Genomic DNA, 16877 nt, shown 5'->3' on the forward strand with positions numbered 1-16877 from the left:
ATCTGGAAATTTTGATAGATCACAGCTTCAACATGAGTCAGCAACGTGATGCTGTTGGAAAAAAAGCAAATGCAATTTTTGGTTGCATTAACAGCAGCATAGCATGCAAGTCATGGGAGGTTACAGTACCGCTCTACTCAGCGCTGGTTAGGCCTCAGCTGGAGTATTGTGTCTGATTTTGGTCACCAATGTATAGAAAGGATGTGGAAAAACTGGAACGGATCCAGAGGTGAGTGACAGATATGATCAAAGGGATGGAATGCAAACCATATTAGCAAAGGCTGAAGGAACGGGGTAAGTTTAGTTTGGAAAAGAGGAGATTAAGTGGGGACATGATAGTGGTCTTCAGATACTTGAAAGGCTGCCATAAAAAATATGGTGAAAAGTTGTTCTCTTTTGCCAAAGATGGCAAGACAAGAGGCGATGGGTTCAAACTACAGCATAGCAGTTTTAGATTAACTCTCAGGAAAAACTTCCTAACTATAAGAACAGTAGGACAATGAAACAGATTGCCTAGGAAGGTTGTGGAAGCTTCTTCACTGAAAGTTTTCAAAAGGAGGCTGGATAGCCATCTGTCTTGGGTGGTTTAGACACAACAAATCCTGCATCTTGGGCTTAGCCTAGATGACCCTTGTGGTCCCATCTAACCCTATGATTCTATTATTCTATTTTTATACTCTAACTAATGTTGCTGATAGGCAAATACTTGTATGACTGAAAGAAATCAGAGAAGTATTTATTTTCACTTCTCACCTCACAAACGTAACAAAAAGTATAAAAGTAAAATATGGCATGCTAAGGTGGGAAATATACTCTCTCCTGTTTCTGAAAAAAAAATCCACAATTTTTGAATCATCCCTCAATGCTAAATTTCTGTAGTTCTAATTCCCACCCTTACCTGAATACAACTTTGCTGTTATGAGTTGGCTCTCTAAAGTTATTTCACAGATATATACACACATGCATAGTGTAGATCACAGATTATTGAAGAACAAGAGCCTAATAACAGACTTCAGATTTTCAAATGGAAGAAATGAGCATAAGGCAAAGGCAATTCAATCACTAAAATCCTCAAGCAGTTACCAATATAACACCAGTAAGTGCTTAATATGAGGCACATGGGTTTAAAATATATAGGGTCTAATACTGAAAAGTACTAAGGACCTGCAACTTCCACTGATACCTTTTGGAGTTGCTGGTCCTTAGCAACACTCAGGATGTGTGCAGTACAACTGAATATTGGTGAAAATGACTCATCCTGATTGCCACTGGATTCATTGGACAATCTGATTATAGTGCACTAGTGTTATAAAATATCAGAGAAATATGATTCAAATATATTTAAGAAACTTATCTTGTATCACAGAGGCTACAAGCAACAAATTATTATCTATTCTTCCTTCCCTTTCTTACCAGCAGATTTGTATGTGATTGGCAGAGAATGAGGGGGAGGAGTTTCCTTCAGCCTTGCATTCTGGATTTTTGTTTACTCTTGCAATTCTGGGTCCTCTTTTTCCTACACCCACAAATGTACAGGAGAAGGTGCATTTAGTGCATGCGCTAATGACAGCCCACGCAGATAGTGTCTGTCACCCACCATGATGCTTTTCACATCTAAAAGCAGAAACTATGAAGTCACTCCACAAACTGAGCTGGCCAAAACACACACATACCCCTCAACACCATGAATTTCTATCTAAAAATCGACATCCTCAAGGGCCCTGAGCTCAACACATTGGATTTTCAAACTTGACTGAAACCCTGTGGATGTGTCATGTTGTAGTTTTTAAAAAGGAAGTCTACTTTGGTAAAACCACAGAATGAAAAGCAATTAAGGGATTTATTGGGTGGAAATTTCTTCATTGCTTTCCCATAAAGTCAGATGAGGTCTGAGAATCAGAAGAGGGTGATTTTTTTAACATAAAGTAGATGGAGCAACATGAAAATTATGATTCAGAGCCTAAAAGAGGCTTCATCTTTCATTAGCATTCTTTGACCAAATGACTTCAATATAATTTTAAACACTATTTTTCTTGCCTGTGTTTTCTCAAAATGATAATAAATAGGTAGATCACAAAATGACGTTGGTATGTAAGTGTTGCATTATTTTAGCTACTGTGCTCAACCAATGAACTTTTTCATTTATTCAAGTACCTTTTATCAAAGTAAGGTTAAGCATTCAGATTTCAAGTCATTTATCACTTACTAATTATTAGTGAGGATGGCTTTGTCAATCTGTGATCTTCTTTTGTTGCATCCCAATGTATCCATCTTTGGCATATATGTAAACTTCAAAAGAGCCCTAGACAGTTGCACAGACACCACAGAAATGTCTAGAGGTAAATAAAACATTTTATTTGTACAAATCATAATTTGGTGCACTAAATAACAAAGAAAATAATATTCTAGTGTTCCATGGATCACAGTTTAGTTCTGTCATCTCAGCCATACATTACGGAGCCCATCTGCTTGAAGTAACCTATAGTATTTTCAGTTTTTTCAAGACATTATTAGAAATATATGCTATATATTTATAATATATATATAAATAATATATACATATAAATAACTTTTCTGAAGTTATTGGGACTGCTGGATATTTCAGGAGTTTAAAAGAATTGTCCTCCTCATTTGTTGTGTGAGTATATTTCACATTTTGAAAAGAAACCTCACACTTTTTTTTTTTAATCTTTAGTATAACATACAAACAGATCAGTACAGAAGTTGTGATAACGTCTCTGCCAAATCATCAGATAGCGATGTCAGTGATGTGTCAGCCATTTCCCGTACCAGCAGTGCCTCACGCCTCAGCAGCACAAGCTTTATGTCAGAGCAATCTGAGCGCCCTAGGGGCAGAATCAGGTGAGTTTATGATGCTGTTTTAAATGTATCAAATCTTGTTTGGTGTAAAAATAAAAAGAATAAAAATAAAATAAGAAATATAAATATTTATGATATATAATACAATATATTTAAAATATCATATCTTATATATAAACACACACACACATAAACATACACGTTATCATCCTAAGTCTTTTGTGAAATGAACATATTTTTCCACCTTGGCATCCAGCCATTTAAACAGGTAAACAAAAAATTCAGACAGGGCAACAGCAAATTTTTATATTTGTGCAAGGAGAAACCCAAACTTGGAGCAAGCTGGAAATTAGTACTTTGAAGCTCTGATCCAGCAAAGCACTTAAGTGGCACTACTTACATGCTTAAAGTTGCACATGTGCTTAAATGCTATGGGGACTGGAGCCTAATTTCTTAGTTTGTGTTGCCACAGAGGTCTTGATGCCCATACCGCCCTCTGTGCAGTATCATTGCCAAAGGGCCTATTTCTATTAAGATGGAAGACAGCTGAGAGGGCTCTCCACCTAACAGGATCAGGGTTATTAGAGAGGAAAGTCAACTAGCTATAGTTTAAAGCAGTGGTTTCCAAACTTGTTCCGCCGCTTGTGCAGGGAAAGCCCGTGGTGGGCCGGGCTGGTTTGTTTACCTGCCGCGTCCACAGGTTCGGCCGATCGCGGCTCCCAGTGGCCGCGGTTCGCTGCTCCAGGCCAATGAGAGCTGCTGGGAGCGGCGTGGGCCGAGGGACATACGGGCCACTGCTTCCAGCAGCTCCCATTGGCCTGGAGGAGCGAACCGCGGCCACTGGGAGCCGCGATCGGCCGAACCTGCGGGCGCGGCCGGTAAACAAACCGGCCCGGCCCGCCACAGGCTTTCCCTGCATAAGCGGCAGAACAAGTTTGGGAACCACTGGTTTAAAGAGAAATTACGTGGCCATCAAACAACTGCAGAAGTGAAAGGCTGTTTCTTGAGTTTGTGTAAAGGACAAAAGTTGTCCTTCAGAATGCATATAAATGGTAATATGTCAGTTTGCTGCCCACAGTACTGTTGCTGCCCTTTGCATTTTCCATAAAAGGATTTAATTTTGCACAAAAAAAACAACCAAAACGCAAAATAAAAATCATTAAGTATTACCAGATTTACCTCTTTATTCTACCAATAGATCAATTTGTATGGTTAACTCAACCTTTTTCTCTAAGTGTGTCTTTGTTGTGAGTGAACATGTGCGTGTGGGCACATGCAAACGCACACTGCCCCCTGCAGACAGGGAGGATTTTATTTTTAAACGAAACCATTTTGATGTAAACATTGGTATATAACCATAAATTGTCTGAGGAATAAGACTTTGGGGCTAACCAAAAAAAAAAAAAAAAAAAGCTCAACTCAAAATAGCCACCTGGTGTTAAAGTCCATAATATAAACACTAGTCCTTCATAGAGATCCAAGAAATATTGACCTCTGACCAGGTCAGGTTACTTTGGTTAGGGCAGGGAGATCGAGCCTTTCTTGTCCAGGCTTCACTCAGAACTGGTCTGTAATAGAAGCAGCCAGCCCTGACTCTTCTTATATTATAGTACAATGAACAAAACATAAGATCATTATAAGGTAACTATAATTACAGTGTTATTCAGTAAAAAATATGGAATTTTTTTAAAAGTGTTTGAAAAAATGTTCTTAATCTGACTTGCTATTCTTCCAAACTGAGAATCAGATGCTCAGTATCTTGCACGCCTGAAACTCTCATTAAAATTAGTGGGAGGTCTCAGAGGAAAATTCAGGCTCCACTGACTTGAGCAGGGCAGGATTTCATGCCAGAATTGCAGGATCAGACATTATGATTAGACTGAATTTTGTGATATTATCAATAATTACCACTCTTTTACCCTCTTCAACTCTTTGAGCTCAATCCTATAAGAATTTGTGCACATGACTAACTTTCCTGAAGTTAACAAACCTATTTATTTTAGTGAGACTGCTCCCATGATTAAAGTTATTCACATGCACAAGTCTTTGCAGAATCAGGTCCTTATTCATGTGAATGTTCCTTGTGCATATAAGCTCAATGAAGTCAATGAGACCAGTCACACGGGTAAATGTTGCAGGATCAGACCCTTACTACTTAATTATCAATATTTTTAGAACAAACTATCACTTTTTCAGACTTTTTCCTCTTTCTCACATACTGATAATAAGTCAGATCCTACGGTATGAAATCTTTACAATTAAATAACCCATAATTCCTTTTCAGATGTAACTTGCAGTTGGTAACTGTGTTCATTCAAAAAGTATTTCTTACTGAAATTTAAAGTCATTTTAATGTAATGTTGAAAAGTGTTTCATCAGGTAAATCTAGAGTTAGCATCTGTTGTTCATTATTTTCAATTTGAGCTGTCTACATTTAATTTTGCATGCCTGCATGTTATGACTATGGAAAGGTCAAAGTCCTTAGAGATCTGCAAAAATGATGGCAAAAAAGAAAGAAGGATATCATGGGAATTAGATGACCAAATGGGGCACAGTGAAAAGAAATTGGATATGGAAGACAAGAAAAAGAGAAGGCATTCTGTTGCTGATTTGAGGTAAAGGTTAGCTTCCTGTCCTCATGTGTGTCTCCTAGCTACTAGCTCCTTCTAGTTTTAATAGTTCTGTAGCCTGTGTGCTATACAAGCAACATTTTCTGTGCAAAGCTTGCTTATCAAATGGAAGAGCAGAGGAAACTCATCCAAACCACGTTCCTACTCCCACCTTCATCAGTTAACATCATTTGCATCAGCTTCTTCCCAGCAGCCATCTAAAGTGTGTTTTTGTAATATTGTGTATGAGTGTAAAAAGTTATAACATGTCTAAATGATGTGGATGACATCAATGACTTTTAAGCATGAAGGAAGGAGGGGAATCAAATTTACAAATACAGGGGATGCCAGCTGATTTTCGAGAAAATGTAGCAAATTAGATTGAAGTAATACCTTTAGTTAATATTAATAACTAATATCTGTATGAAATTAATATTGATAACCCCTTTTGACTGAGCCAGGGAGCATTAGCTTACTAATTTTAATACTGAGTTCTTTTCACATTATACTTTTTACCTTAGACAATTCTCTCAAATCAAGACACTTTGTTATTTTAAATCAATTTTATTCAGCCACTGCAGACAATTTATGGAATCAGCAGTTGAAATCTGTGAATCGAGTCTGAATGCACAAGATATTCTAGTCATATAAGAAATACTAAATACAGTCTTGGAAGCAATTTATGTAGATTATGATTAAGGCTAAGCAACAGTACAACAATAATTCTTTACAATAGACAACAATCAGATATCAGATTTCTTCCAGTACCTCTAATTAGCTAATTCTCAAGGAAAAGAGGTTACCCTTCATCTGAAGGTACCGCATGATATTTGAGCATTCAAAGGTAAGATCAAATGATTATGCATACATACACTCTGAGTATGAACGCCTGAGATTCAGAGAGCTCTTAAATTCAGTAGCTTGTTCAAAGGGAAGAGAAATTAGTCCCTAGTTTAAAAAGATTGATTTTAAAATATCAAAATGCTTTAAAATACTCATTTTAGGGTTTCTCTTAAGCCAATCTCCTTGTCCTTGTAAAGAAAAATCTTTTAGATGAAATTGTTCTTAGATCTGAATTCCAGCTTCCTAAGGTCTCACAAGAATTAGAAACAATCCTGAAAGTTAACTTTTAAGATACTTATTTTAATCAAACTAAAGTTTTCAACAGTCTTGAAGTGAATTCTCACCACTCTTCCTTGTATAGCCCTTTGATAAAGCAAGAGACTGTCCAAGGTATGGCAATTCTGACTGTATGGATTCTGGAGCTTTTATTGGGTTCAGTGTCGTCTCTAAAGTGTCCCACGGGATCTTAGCTTGTAAGTCCTTTTTCTGTGAGACAGGTTGGAGGGGAGCAGCCTACTGAATGCTTGTCAGCTGAAACCGCTGTTTTATACACAGGTTTTGTACCACTTTAACTATAAGGGCCTGTCTGCCAGGCAAGTTACCATGTGCCAAGCCCGGATGTGTTTCTACAGCTCACCAGCTTGCCGTGCAGCATGATCCTGTGTTGACACTGTTACAGCACAGGTAAAGTCCCAGAGTGCAGCTTGGTGTACAAAGCTTTCAAGTATTATGCCAAGCTGCACTTGGGAATTTTCACTATACTGTAGCAATATTAGCATGGGACGGCATGAGCTGGTGCATTATAGATTCACACCGTGGCTTTCTGCACAGTAATTTCCTGGGTAGCTAAACTCTAACAGATTAGACAATTAAATTTATATTTACCAAAAGAAGCTATACCAGTGGAAGCACCTTTATAATGGTGTAGCTGTGTCCACACTAGGGAGTATGTAAGGAGGCATTTGCTTGCTCTCGCAACAAATCAGCCAGAGACCCCTTCTGAGTGCAATCACCAGTGCTTTTTATTTTCAGTGTCAGCTCCCACCACCTTCTATTTACAGTCTGCTCCAAACCAGCAACCTGGGGGACAGCTAGCTTTTCCAGCCGGCAGGGATGCACATCCCTTGGCTCTTCCCTTTCCTTTCTCTTCCCCCCTTCACTTCCTTCCTGCCAGCCCTATATAGCCCCCTGGCTAATAAGGTGCTTTTCTTCTATCAGTTAGGCATGGCATACTCAGCCAGCCCCAACTGATGATTCTTAATTGGAGCTCGACTAACAGGGGACTGGGTCAGGACCCCCGGCCAGCACCCTGTTACAGGGTTATACTGCTTTAACAACATCTGTTTTCTAAATTGATCTTGCTTTTTATCTGGATAGAACTAAACCTTTCCATTCCTCATCTTGTCTAATTGTTTCATATGTGGACTGAACGAAGGGGCAAGCAGTCTCTTCACAGAGTCTCCAGGTGTATAACTTCCTGTATCATGACAGCATACGAAGAAGCCCAGGCTACACCTTCTCAAGCGGTATGAGCTCATTCCACAAAAGCTCAGGTGACGTCAACGGCGTTTCTAAATGACATTCCTATATCAGAGATTTGGAGGGTGCCCATTCGGACCCCTGTGCATACTTTTGCAAACCATTACGCCATTATGGCTGCATCCAGATCAGATGGAAATTTGGGAAGGCAATCCTTCAGTCCTTCTTTAAATGGACTCTGAGCCCCACCTCCTGCGAGTACTTGCATGGAAGCCATCTGCATAGAATACAAGGCTGCATCTACTTGAGCAAGAAAAAACACTTACTTACTTGTAACTGTTGTTCTTCAATATATGACGCAGACATGGGTTCCACAACCCACCCTCTGTCCCCTCTGCATCAGAGTCTGTTCTTCTGACATTCGGGACAAAGGAACTGAAGTGGTCAGAGTGGTGCAGCCCTTACATGGCCGGGGCAGGGGCTAGGCAAAGTTCTCTGGCGCATGGGGCCTCTGCATCGCATCTCAAAGAACAACAGTTACAGGTAGTTAAACTTTTTTCTGCCTCCTCCAGTTAGCATGGGCCAGGTCCTCTGCACCAAAATCAACTTTTGAACCAAACAATCACAGCTTTCTTAAAGCCTTACTTACTGGCGTTCCTATTGGATGCACAGGAGCCAATAGGCTTATGCTGCAACTTTCTGTCCGACAAATCAGCCACACAGCACTGCCCCCCAAGATGGGGAAAGAGGGGTTACAATTCTTAAAGGGGCCAGGTGTTTTCTTTCCCCTGCTAGCCAAGACAAAGCTCCCCCACCTCTGAGGCTGCAGACGGTTTGGGGGTGATACTCTGGTTTCAGGTCATGGAGAAATGACCTGAGTGCTGACTGGCTGGCATGACACTTTTGGACAGGAAAGAGGAGTGAAAATTCACTCTGAAAAAATAAAACACAGGGAGTGCAAGGATAGAAGGGTCTATTCCTGTGTATCATGGGTGTGAACGTTCATTGTCGTCAACAGCAGAAGAGATGAAAATATTATTAATAGCAAAACAGGGCCTTCTATACTTGTGTGACTAAGAGTTTCAGTATCTTTTAATACATAGTTGATATCCAGGCCCCTAATATGTAATGGATGTTGCTACCTAGGCAGTGACTAGATTTTTGCATTTAGGCATGCGTTGTTTCAGTTCCCAGTTTTGTTTCATACTGTTTATTGCACAGTTCTCATATATAAAATGTCCTGTGAGCCTGATTGTGCACCGTAGCAGTCACTCCAATTTGAACATGAGATGTTTGAACATGGATCAAATTCAGTGGGAATGGGATCAGGCTTCCAGAGACAATCTTATCTGATAAGATGTAACCACAACTGGACTTGTTGATTTGGAAATAGTTTTTCCCTTTTGCTTTTCGGCCCATCCACCCTTTCGGTGCTAGTGCTATAGTGCAATTAGTACAACAGGAATACTGCATCACAAAGCCTCAGCATCTAAATGTAGCCTCAGGCTGTGCCAGCCCAGGAAATCATAAGGAACCAAAGGCATTTAAATATTTTTAAATTGATGAGGCTTTGTACTGAGTAGTTTCACATTAATTACAAAGGTAATTACAAATCTGTATATTGACTTTGTATTATAATATCCTTATATACTGTGGCTGTAGTTAATATTTTTCTCAATGATTAATATAGAATAATTAAATCTAAAACCTTTTAAATTTGTATTACAAGGACTTGTAGACAGCAATAGTAGAAGTGATAGCAAAAGGAAGCTATTATGAGAGCTTGTGAAAGCTGTTAAGTTATTTATAAAGCAAACAAAAGCAAATAATCACCGGTGGGAAAGGGAAATAAATCTAGTCGTGTTCAAATTGGAGTTACATTTTCAACACTTGGTCTAAGGTATTTGCCATTCACAACCACACCGACATATAAGTGGGGGTAATAGTACTAAAATCCTGAGCAGTGTTATTGGCTAATGGGGACTCATCAATATCGCAGCTGGGCTCAATCCTGCATCCTCTGTGCATCTGGATTTCACTGGGAGTTTTAGGTGCCCAGAAAAAGTAGTTTTGGGCCCATTATATTAGCAACAATATTCATCATTTAGTTACTGTACTTCAGCACAGCAGGAACCATAAACTGAAAATGCAAAAGCTGGGCCAGTTCCTACACTTATGTGTACAAATACTCACTTTTTTTTCTGGTGATGCTACATGCCCTCATCTCAGATTACTGTCAGTTGAACTGGGGACTCTCAATACCTTGTAGTACAAGCTCAGCATCTTGAAGGTTCATGATTTTTGTATCAATTAGGTCTTGATTCAGCAAAAGACATGCTTAACATTGCATTAAGTACATGAGTAGTCCCAGTGAAGTAATTAAGTATGTTCTCCGGTGCTTTGCTGGATCAGGACTTCAATAACTCCATTTGCAGTTTTGTGAACTACATGCCAGAATTTCTCAAAATGTATACTTTATAGAAGCTATGCAAATGGCATATTAGACCATATTCTTTTGTTGAAATACCTCTGAAAAATATTATGTTTTAGTAGAAAATTCAAGGTGATAAATGTACCGTAAATGTAAAAAATCACACTACATTTAAAGATTAGATTGGTACTGGTCCTAGAGACTTCTGCATTAATCTGAGTTATTAATACTATTATATAAATTGATAATTATTTATTTTAACACATTTCAGTTATGGTATAACATATGATTATATATACACATTACTGGGGATATACAATAAGTAAAATTAAGTTACAAAAGACACAAAGCTGGTGGCACAGATGAACCTAAAAAATTTTTAATAGATAGTGACAGTGCAAGCATACAGTAGCTAACTTTCTCCTTTAAAGCCAATAGGAAGTACCTACGTAGTTTATTTGGATGTTTTATTTTGGAGACACCACAACTTAAACTAAGCAAAATAATCACAATTGTTAATTGTGGATATTTTATTATTAAAGCAAGGAAAAGAAAACATCAAACCAGACAACACAAAATTGTTAGTTACTTCCGTTACAATCTCTTCTCCATGACCCTCTGTGGAGAGCTTTTAACAGAGATTACTCCTTTGAGAGTGGGCCTGCTCTTGGTAAATTGAAACCAAGGTTTTATTTCCCAAAATTACGTGAGTCCAGTTTTGGTATATCATTTGATAACAAAAAATGTTTATAGATGGTTAGATGGCTTAAGGGCAGGTGGCTCCTGTTTGGTACATCATTGATAACCTAAATAGTTTATAATTGGGCAAAGTAAACAATCGGGAAGCAGCGCGGGCCAAGTGATGTGCTGGCCGCCGCTTCCCACAGCCCCCATTGGCCTGGAATGGCGAACCACAGCCAGTGGGTGCTGCAATCAGTTGAACCTGCGGACGCTGCAGGTAAAAAAACCGTCCTGGCCCACCAGCGGATTTCCCTGATGGGCCGCATGCCAAAGATTGCCGATCCCTGGTCAGAAAATACACTCATTTGCTTTGTTTGACCCAGGGTTACAACCTGTGTGTTATAGCAATTGAACTTTTATTATATATTTTGTACAAAGCACAGATTATAGTGATCTTTACATCTTTTAAACATAGCACAAAATAAATAGTATAAAAGATAAAACAAACTAAAGTTAGAAAAACCGCCTTTTAAAATATGTGTAAACACTCCTGAGGGTCATAAACAGTTTTATGACCGAGGAGGTGTCATCTTCCTGACATTGGCTAGCTTTTGGATGACAGAAAGGAGAAGCTTTTTGTAATTTCTTTGTTTAGCTTGAACATTTTATAACATAACCAACTAAAATATAGACAGGTATTGTTACATTTTCCAGCATCCTGGCTATAACATACTTATATATTTTAATATTTAGTAAAGGACCAAACAAATTTTAATGACCTAACATTATGAAATTAGTTATGATAATTCTATTAATATTATTTTTGCATCAATATTGAGGTCTCTCTACCACACCTTGCTCAGTATGCTGAGCTTGCTCAGTATTTTGCAAGTGGCAAAAATAAGCTTCTTTTCTATTCTGTTCATAGGACCACAGGAGATATTAGTATTAATGTGTTGTTCATTCCTCTTTTGAGGACTCTGGGTGTTTGAAGGATGGCCCAGTTGCAAATGTAATATATGTATCACCTGTAACATGGATATCATGCTGCTGTCATATCAATAATAAGCATATCTTGGAACTTGCATACATGTTATGCATGCCATTTAGCGTTCAGATCTATGTTCTCTAATTTGAGCATGGACCACTGGCCTCATGATAGATCTGTCTCTAAATGGTAACACATGTCAATTATACACAAGGGACCAGATCATCTACTGTAAATTGGCATATTTCCATTGACTTCTGTGGAGCTATGCAAATTAATACCAACTAAAGATTTGGCCCTTGATCCGTATTCATTTCATTGTATTGCTAATTTACGTGATTGAATGAACCCATACACGGCATTTCATTATGTGCATCAACAGAACTACATTTCAGAGTTCTCAGGCAGGCAGGACAACAGATTGGATAGTATATGTGCAGCAGTAATAAAAGTAATACATCCTGGTGGGTGAATATTCACATCTGTTTCAGGTGAGATTTCATCTTGGACACATTTAAGTCACGTCTTTTATTATAGGTTGTTATATTTCTTAGGATTCTGGGCTGTGCTCCCATTAGCAATTTATCTTCATATTCTTGCTGTCTTTCTATAAGCTTCTGTAGGTTTGTGCTATGCATAATAGAACATTCATATTTTACTTATTTGCTAGGACTATAGGCAATCAGCTAAATATTGGGTCTTCTAGAGTCATAAATTAAGGTGATTTTACTAACTGTTTTAGCACCGATAGCTACCCTCAACGAAACCATACTCATTTATTCTCACAAAGCAAATTGGCATGGATTTGAGAATGTTATAGTCAAGTTATACGTTTCTATTTTGGAGACTCTTTTCCTTCTGATTGATTATTTATATCCATGATGTTGTGCAAATTCTCTATTTCTATTTCTAAGGTTGTGCTTCTCCCAATTTACTTTGACTGAAGACCTGAATATTTCTTCCCCATTCCCCATATCAGGTAGTAGGCCCTGTAATTTTCTCTAACCTGGTATTTTATAAATTACCAGAGGATCTCACTCAATTCTGAGTCTTCCACCAGGTCCGTATTCTTCTCTTCACCAATCTACCATCCTACCACCTTTTGGTTTTTTTGCGTGTTTTTGAAATTGTTTTCTGCTTCTCAGCTTTCTACTGTTTCTGACACCACAACTGCGTACTGGAGGCTACTTCCTATGTTACTGCTCAATCTACTTACTACAATTTAAGTTTACTTCCTCAGGTAACAGACAACTATTACTTAGCCATCATCCCGGTTTCCCATATGCACACAGGACTCAGTAAATCTGAATGATCCCACAGACAGTTCAGATCCATAGGAAAATTCTCAGTCCACAGCGTTGGCCTTAGTACAAAGACAATGTGATTATGTAAACATGGCAAAAAGTTGCATTACATTTTAAGAATTAGAATGTGATGATGATTGCATTGATTTGTTTATTTTAAACAGTTCAGTTTGGCCACTTCAATGGTCCAGTAATTAAACAGAAATACAACAGTTTAACACAACATGGAGGATGGGACACCAATAAGAAAAGAATTGGAGTGAATACTGTGATCTGCTGCTGTATTAGAAATGGTGGGTCAGAATGAGGCGCATGACTCTGAGTTGTATAGGAGTATATTACAGACAGTTTGTCTCCAATGCGGTTCTTATTTAGCTGGTTCCTTGTGGCCTAGGTTTTGTCTTATAAACACATAATAGAGCATTTAGGTTCATCCAGTGTGAGGTTCACTTTTGATTTAAGATAATAATCAATACTTTTGATGCCGGCAGTTCAATTGTTTATAGCTATCCTTGACATAATGAGATTAATTAGCTGATATTTCTACAAAGGATGTACTACTTCCACAGCTGACTATGTCCACAGCTGCAACCAGTAGTGTTGGCAGACTGCAGACGTTCCATGGCTATTGTTATCATTAAAAATAAAGTAATAAAAAACCCTCGTTGGACTCATAGGCCTGTGCCTTTGCCATGTCTTCAGAAGATTCCTTTCCAGCTTGGAATTTTCCATTACAAATTACTTTTGTAAAAATAGTATATTTAAGTTAACTTATTACTCTGTACATTTTTTCATTTATTCTATACACAAGATCTCTCAGTGTTAATTGATTGGGGGAATTGCATCTGGAGTAACACTAAGTCCATATTCTAAAGAAACCCAATATTCCTTGAGATAATTTGCAGAATTTAGCCTGCACTTTCAAATTCATATTACTATAATAAAATAAGAGGAAGTTAAAGGTTATAGAAATGTTCTAGATTCAAACAAGATCTAAAAAAGCATTGCCATAAAGTTATATATTATACATTTATTTATTTTGGCATGGGTTTTCAAAACTGAGTGACCCTAATTTGCACTACATCAGATGTTCACATGCATTTGCATGGATACACATTTGCATAGATTTGGGTGCATTGTAATCCATGATTTGCGTGTTATGCACACAAAGGATGTACGTAAAAAAATTTGGGTATTCTTGTCAAAAACAAACAAAAGCTATCTTGAATATTTTACCCAGTGGTAAGAACTGAATATAAAAGCTAAGGAACTTCACATCTAAGTTTAAAGTGTAGTTCGGTACATTTTTACCCATCCCATTCTACTGTGGAATGTTGTTAGCTGAAAAATAATTTCAGGGTAGACAGGGTTACATAGCAATCTAAACTTTTTAGAACCACCTTGTACTAAAGATAGGGATCTGTTTTTGTTAGGTACAGTTTTAGAAACGTTATTACATTATTTACAGTTATTGTCTACAATTATTTATAACTTAAAGCTCTAGAAAAGCCTAGCACAGGATTTTATTTTTTCAGCTCATGTTACAACCTTGCACAAATTCAGCTGTTTTGGCTGAAAATTTTAACTATTTAAAATGGGTTTTGGCTCTAAAGATAAAGGAAAGTACAGCAGGAGTCAAAAACAAAACAAAATACGTCTCGCGTCACCTTTTTCTTTAAAAGCTGCAGTTATAACACAAACGTCTGTTGTTAACAAACTGGTTCTTTTGCACTTTTATCCAGCTTCTTTCACAGAGGAAAGAAGTTAACTTACAAACATCTTCCAACAACGAAGAGCTTTTTTAAAAGGAGTTTAAATATTTCCCTCCTTTAAAGTTTAACCAGCAAAAGTTCAAAATGATTGAAAAGTTAATCAGGTTGGACTAGAATACAGCTGAATTCATATGCAGTAATGGTGCTCATTCCTACTGTCTTGCAGTGGTTTAAAACAGAGAACTAAGAATAAAAGAAAATAGTCTGAGTAGTGTTTAGCTGAAAGCCAAGCTGCCGAGATGAGACCTGAATTTATTTGACTATAGCAGTTCATTCCATTGACAAAGTGCAAAATGAAATAATGCCCTACCTACAACCAAAGCATTTCAAATTAAATGGAGGAATTGTTAATAGTACATGACTAAGGAGCTGGGGGAGAAAAAGATTAATGAATTAAATAAAAAATGTCCAATTTAAAAACCGATACACAGAATTGTAAAATCAATATAAAAGGCTACTATTGACTTACTGGAAACTTTAGGGGTTAAGTCTAAGGCAGGCCTATCATGAGCATGGAATGTCTCAGATGCTGGAGATAAACCACAGTCTCTAAATAAACGTTATTAAAGGCCCAGCAAAAGAGGGATGCTGTAACTGAGCTTCAATCTAAGGTGTGATCTAAATTGTCCATATCAGACTGAGAAATAAAGGAGCATGCGGCGACCAAGTCTGTGAGATGGTGGAAGATTTAATTCTGGCAAAGGAAGAGCCCTCTCCAGTGGCCTTCCAAACCATATAGGCAGCAGAAAGCTGCAGCAGATGCTGGCTACCTTCTACATAAAGCCAGATGGGATCAAACCCTGTCTGTTATGGAACTTTCCAACCAAAAATGGTCTGCTTTGATAATAGGTCATCTCTTTGGCACCCTGATTACCCGGAAAGTGGTAGTGCATGCTCTTCTCTCTCAGTTTTGAAGTGGATGTGGGAGGTATATTTGAGACAACAGTATCTTTTCTTCTACTCCCTAGCTCTCAGGTACAAAGCTGTTAGCTAAGCAGAAGGGATATCTTTATGTTGTGTTGCCCCTTTAAAACTCTTCCCTATCTGAATGGCATTCTATTAGTTAGGGGGAAGGCCACTCTCATGTTGGGACTGGCTGCTATTGCTCTCAAGAGCCAAGAGCCTGGCTCTTGACAGCAATAGCAAGAGCCTGTCACTACACAGGAGTAGACAAATGGGTTAGGGGGAATCTGAGTCTATCCCTTGGAAGGTGAAAGATTTTGGTCAGCTTGTTTCATGAAATTCAATAAAGACAAGTGCAAAGTATGACACTTAGGAAGTAAAAATCAAATGCACAACTGCAAAATGGGGAATAACTATCTAGGTGGTAGTATTACTGAAAAGGATCTGGGGGCTATTGTGGACCACAAATTGAATATGAGTTGTCAGTGTGATGCAGCTGCAAAAAGACTAATATGATTATAGGGTGTATTAACAGAAGTGTCATATGTAAGACACAGGAGGTAATTTTCCCACTCTACTCGGCACTGGGGTGGCCCCAGCTGGAGGACTGTGTCAAAGTCTGGGTGCCACAATTTAGGAAAGATGTGGACAAATTAGAAAGAGTCCAGAGGAGAGCAACAAAAATGATAAAAGGTATAGAAAACCTGATCTATGAGGAAAAGTTAAAAAAACTGGGCATGTTTAGTCTTGAGAAAAGAAGACACCAGGGGAGACTTGATAACAGGGGTGTTAGAATCAGTTGCTCTACACCTCCTTTGAAGGTAGGACAAGAAGTAAAGGGCTTAATCTGCAGCAAGGGAGATTTATCTTAGATATTAGAAAAAACTTTCTAACTGTTAGGATAGTTAAACTCTGGAATAGGCTTCCAAGGGAGGTCATGGATTTCCAGTCATTGGAAGCTTTTATAAACAAGTTGGACAAACACCTATCAGGGATGGTCTAGGTTTACTTGGTCCTGCCACAGTGAAGGAAGCTGGACCTGATGCC

General features: G+C 38.2%; 1 protein-coding gene across 41 annotated transcripts in view; it reads left to right on the plus strand.

Moving 5' to 3' along the window:
• RIMS1 (regulating synaptic membrane exocytosis 1) overlaps positions 1-16877 on the plus strand; it is a 490703-nt gene that overhangs the window by 394366 nt on the left and 79460 nt on the right. For 27 of the 41 annotated variants that reach the window (XM_074947966.1, XM_074947937.1, XM_074947946.1 and 24 more), the window contains one exon: positions 2696-2862. The exons of 13 other annotated variants lie outside the window; for them this stretch is intronic. In XM_074947966.1, coding sequence (XP_074804067.1) covers positions 2696-2862 — 167 coding nt within the window. Of the gene's footprint in view, positions 1-2695; positions 2863-5291; positions 5436-16877 lie in introns of all 41 variants that reach the window. One more of the 41 variants, XM_074947980.1, reaches the window with a different exon arrangement.

Source organism: Natator depressus, chromosome 3 (genome assembly GCF_965152275.1).
Source record: "Natator depressus isolate rNatDep1 chromosome 3, rNatDep2.hap1, whole genome shotgun sequence".
In the NCBI taxonomy this organism is placed as follows: Eukaryota; Metazoa; Chordata; order Testudines; family Cheloniidae; genus Natator; species Natator depressus.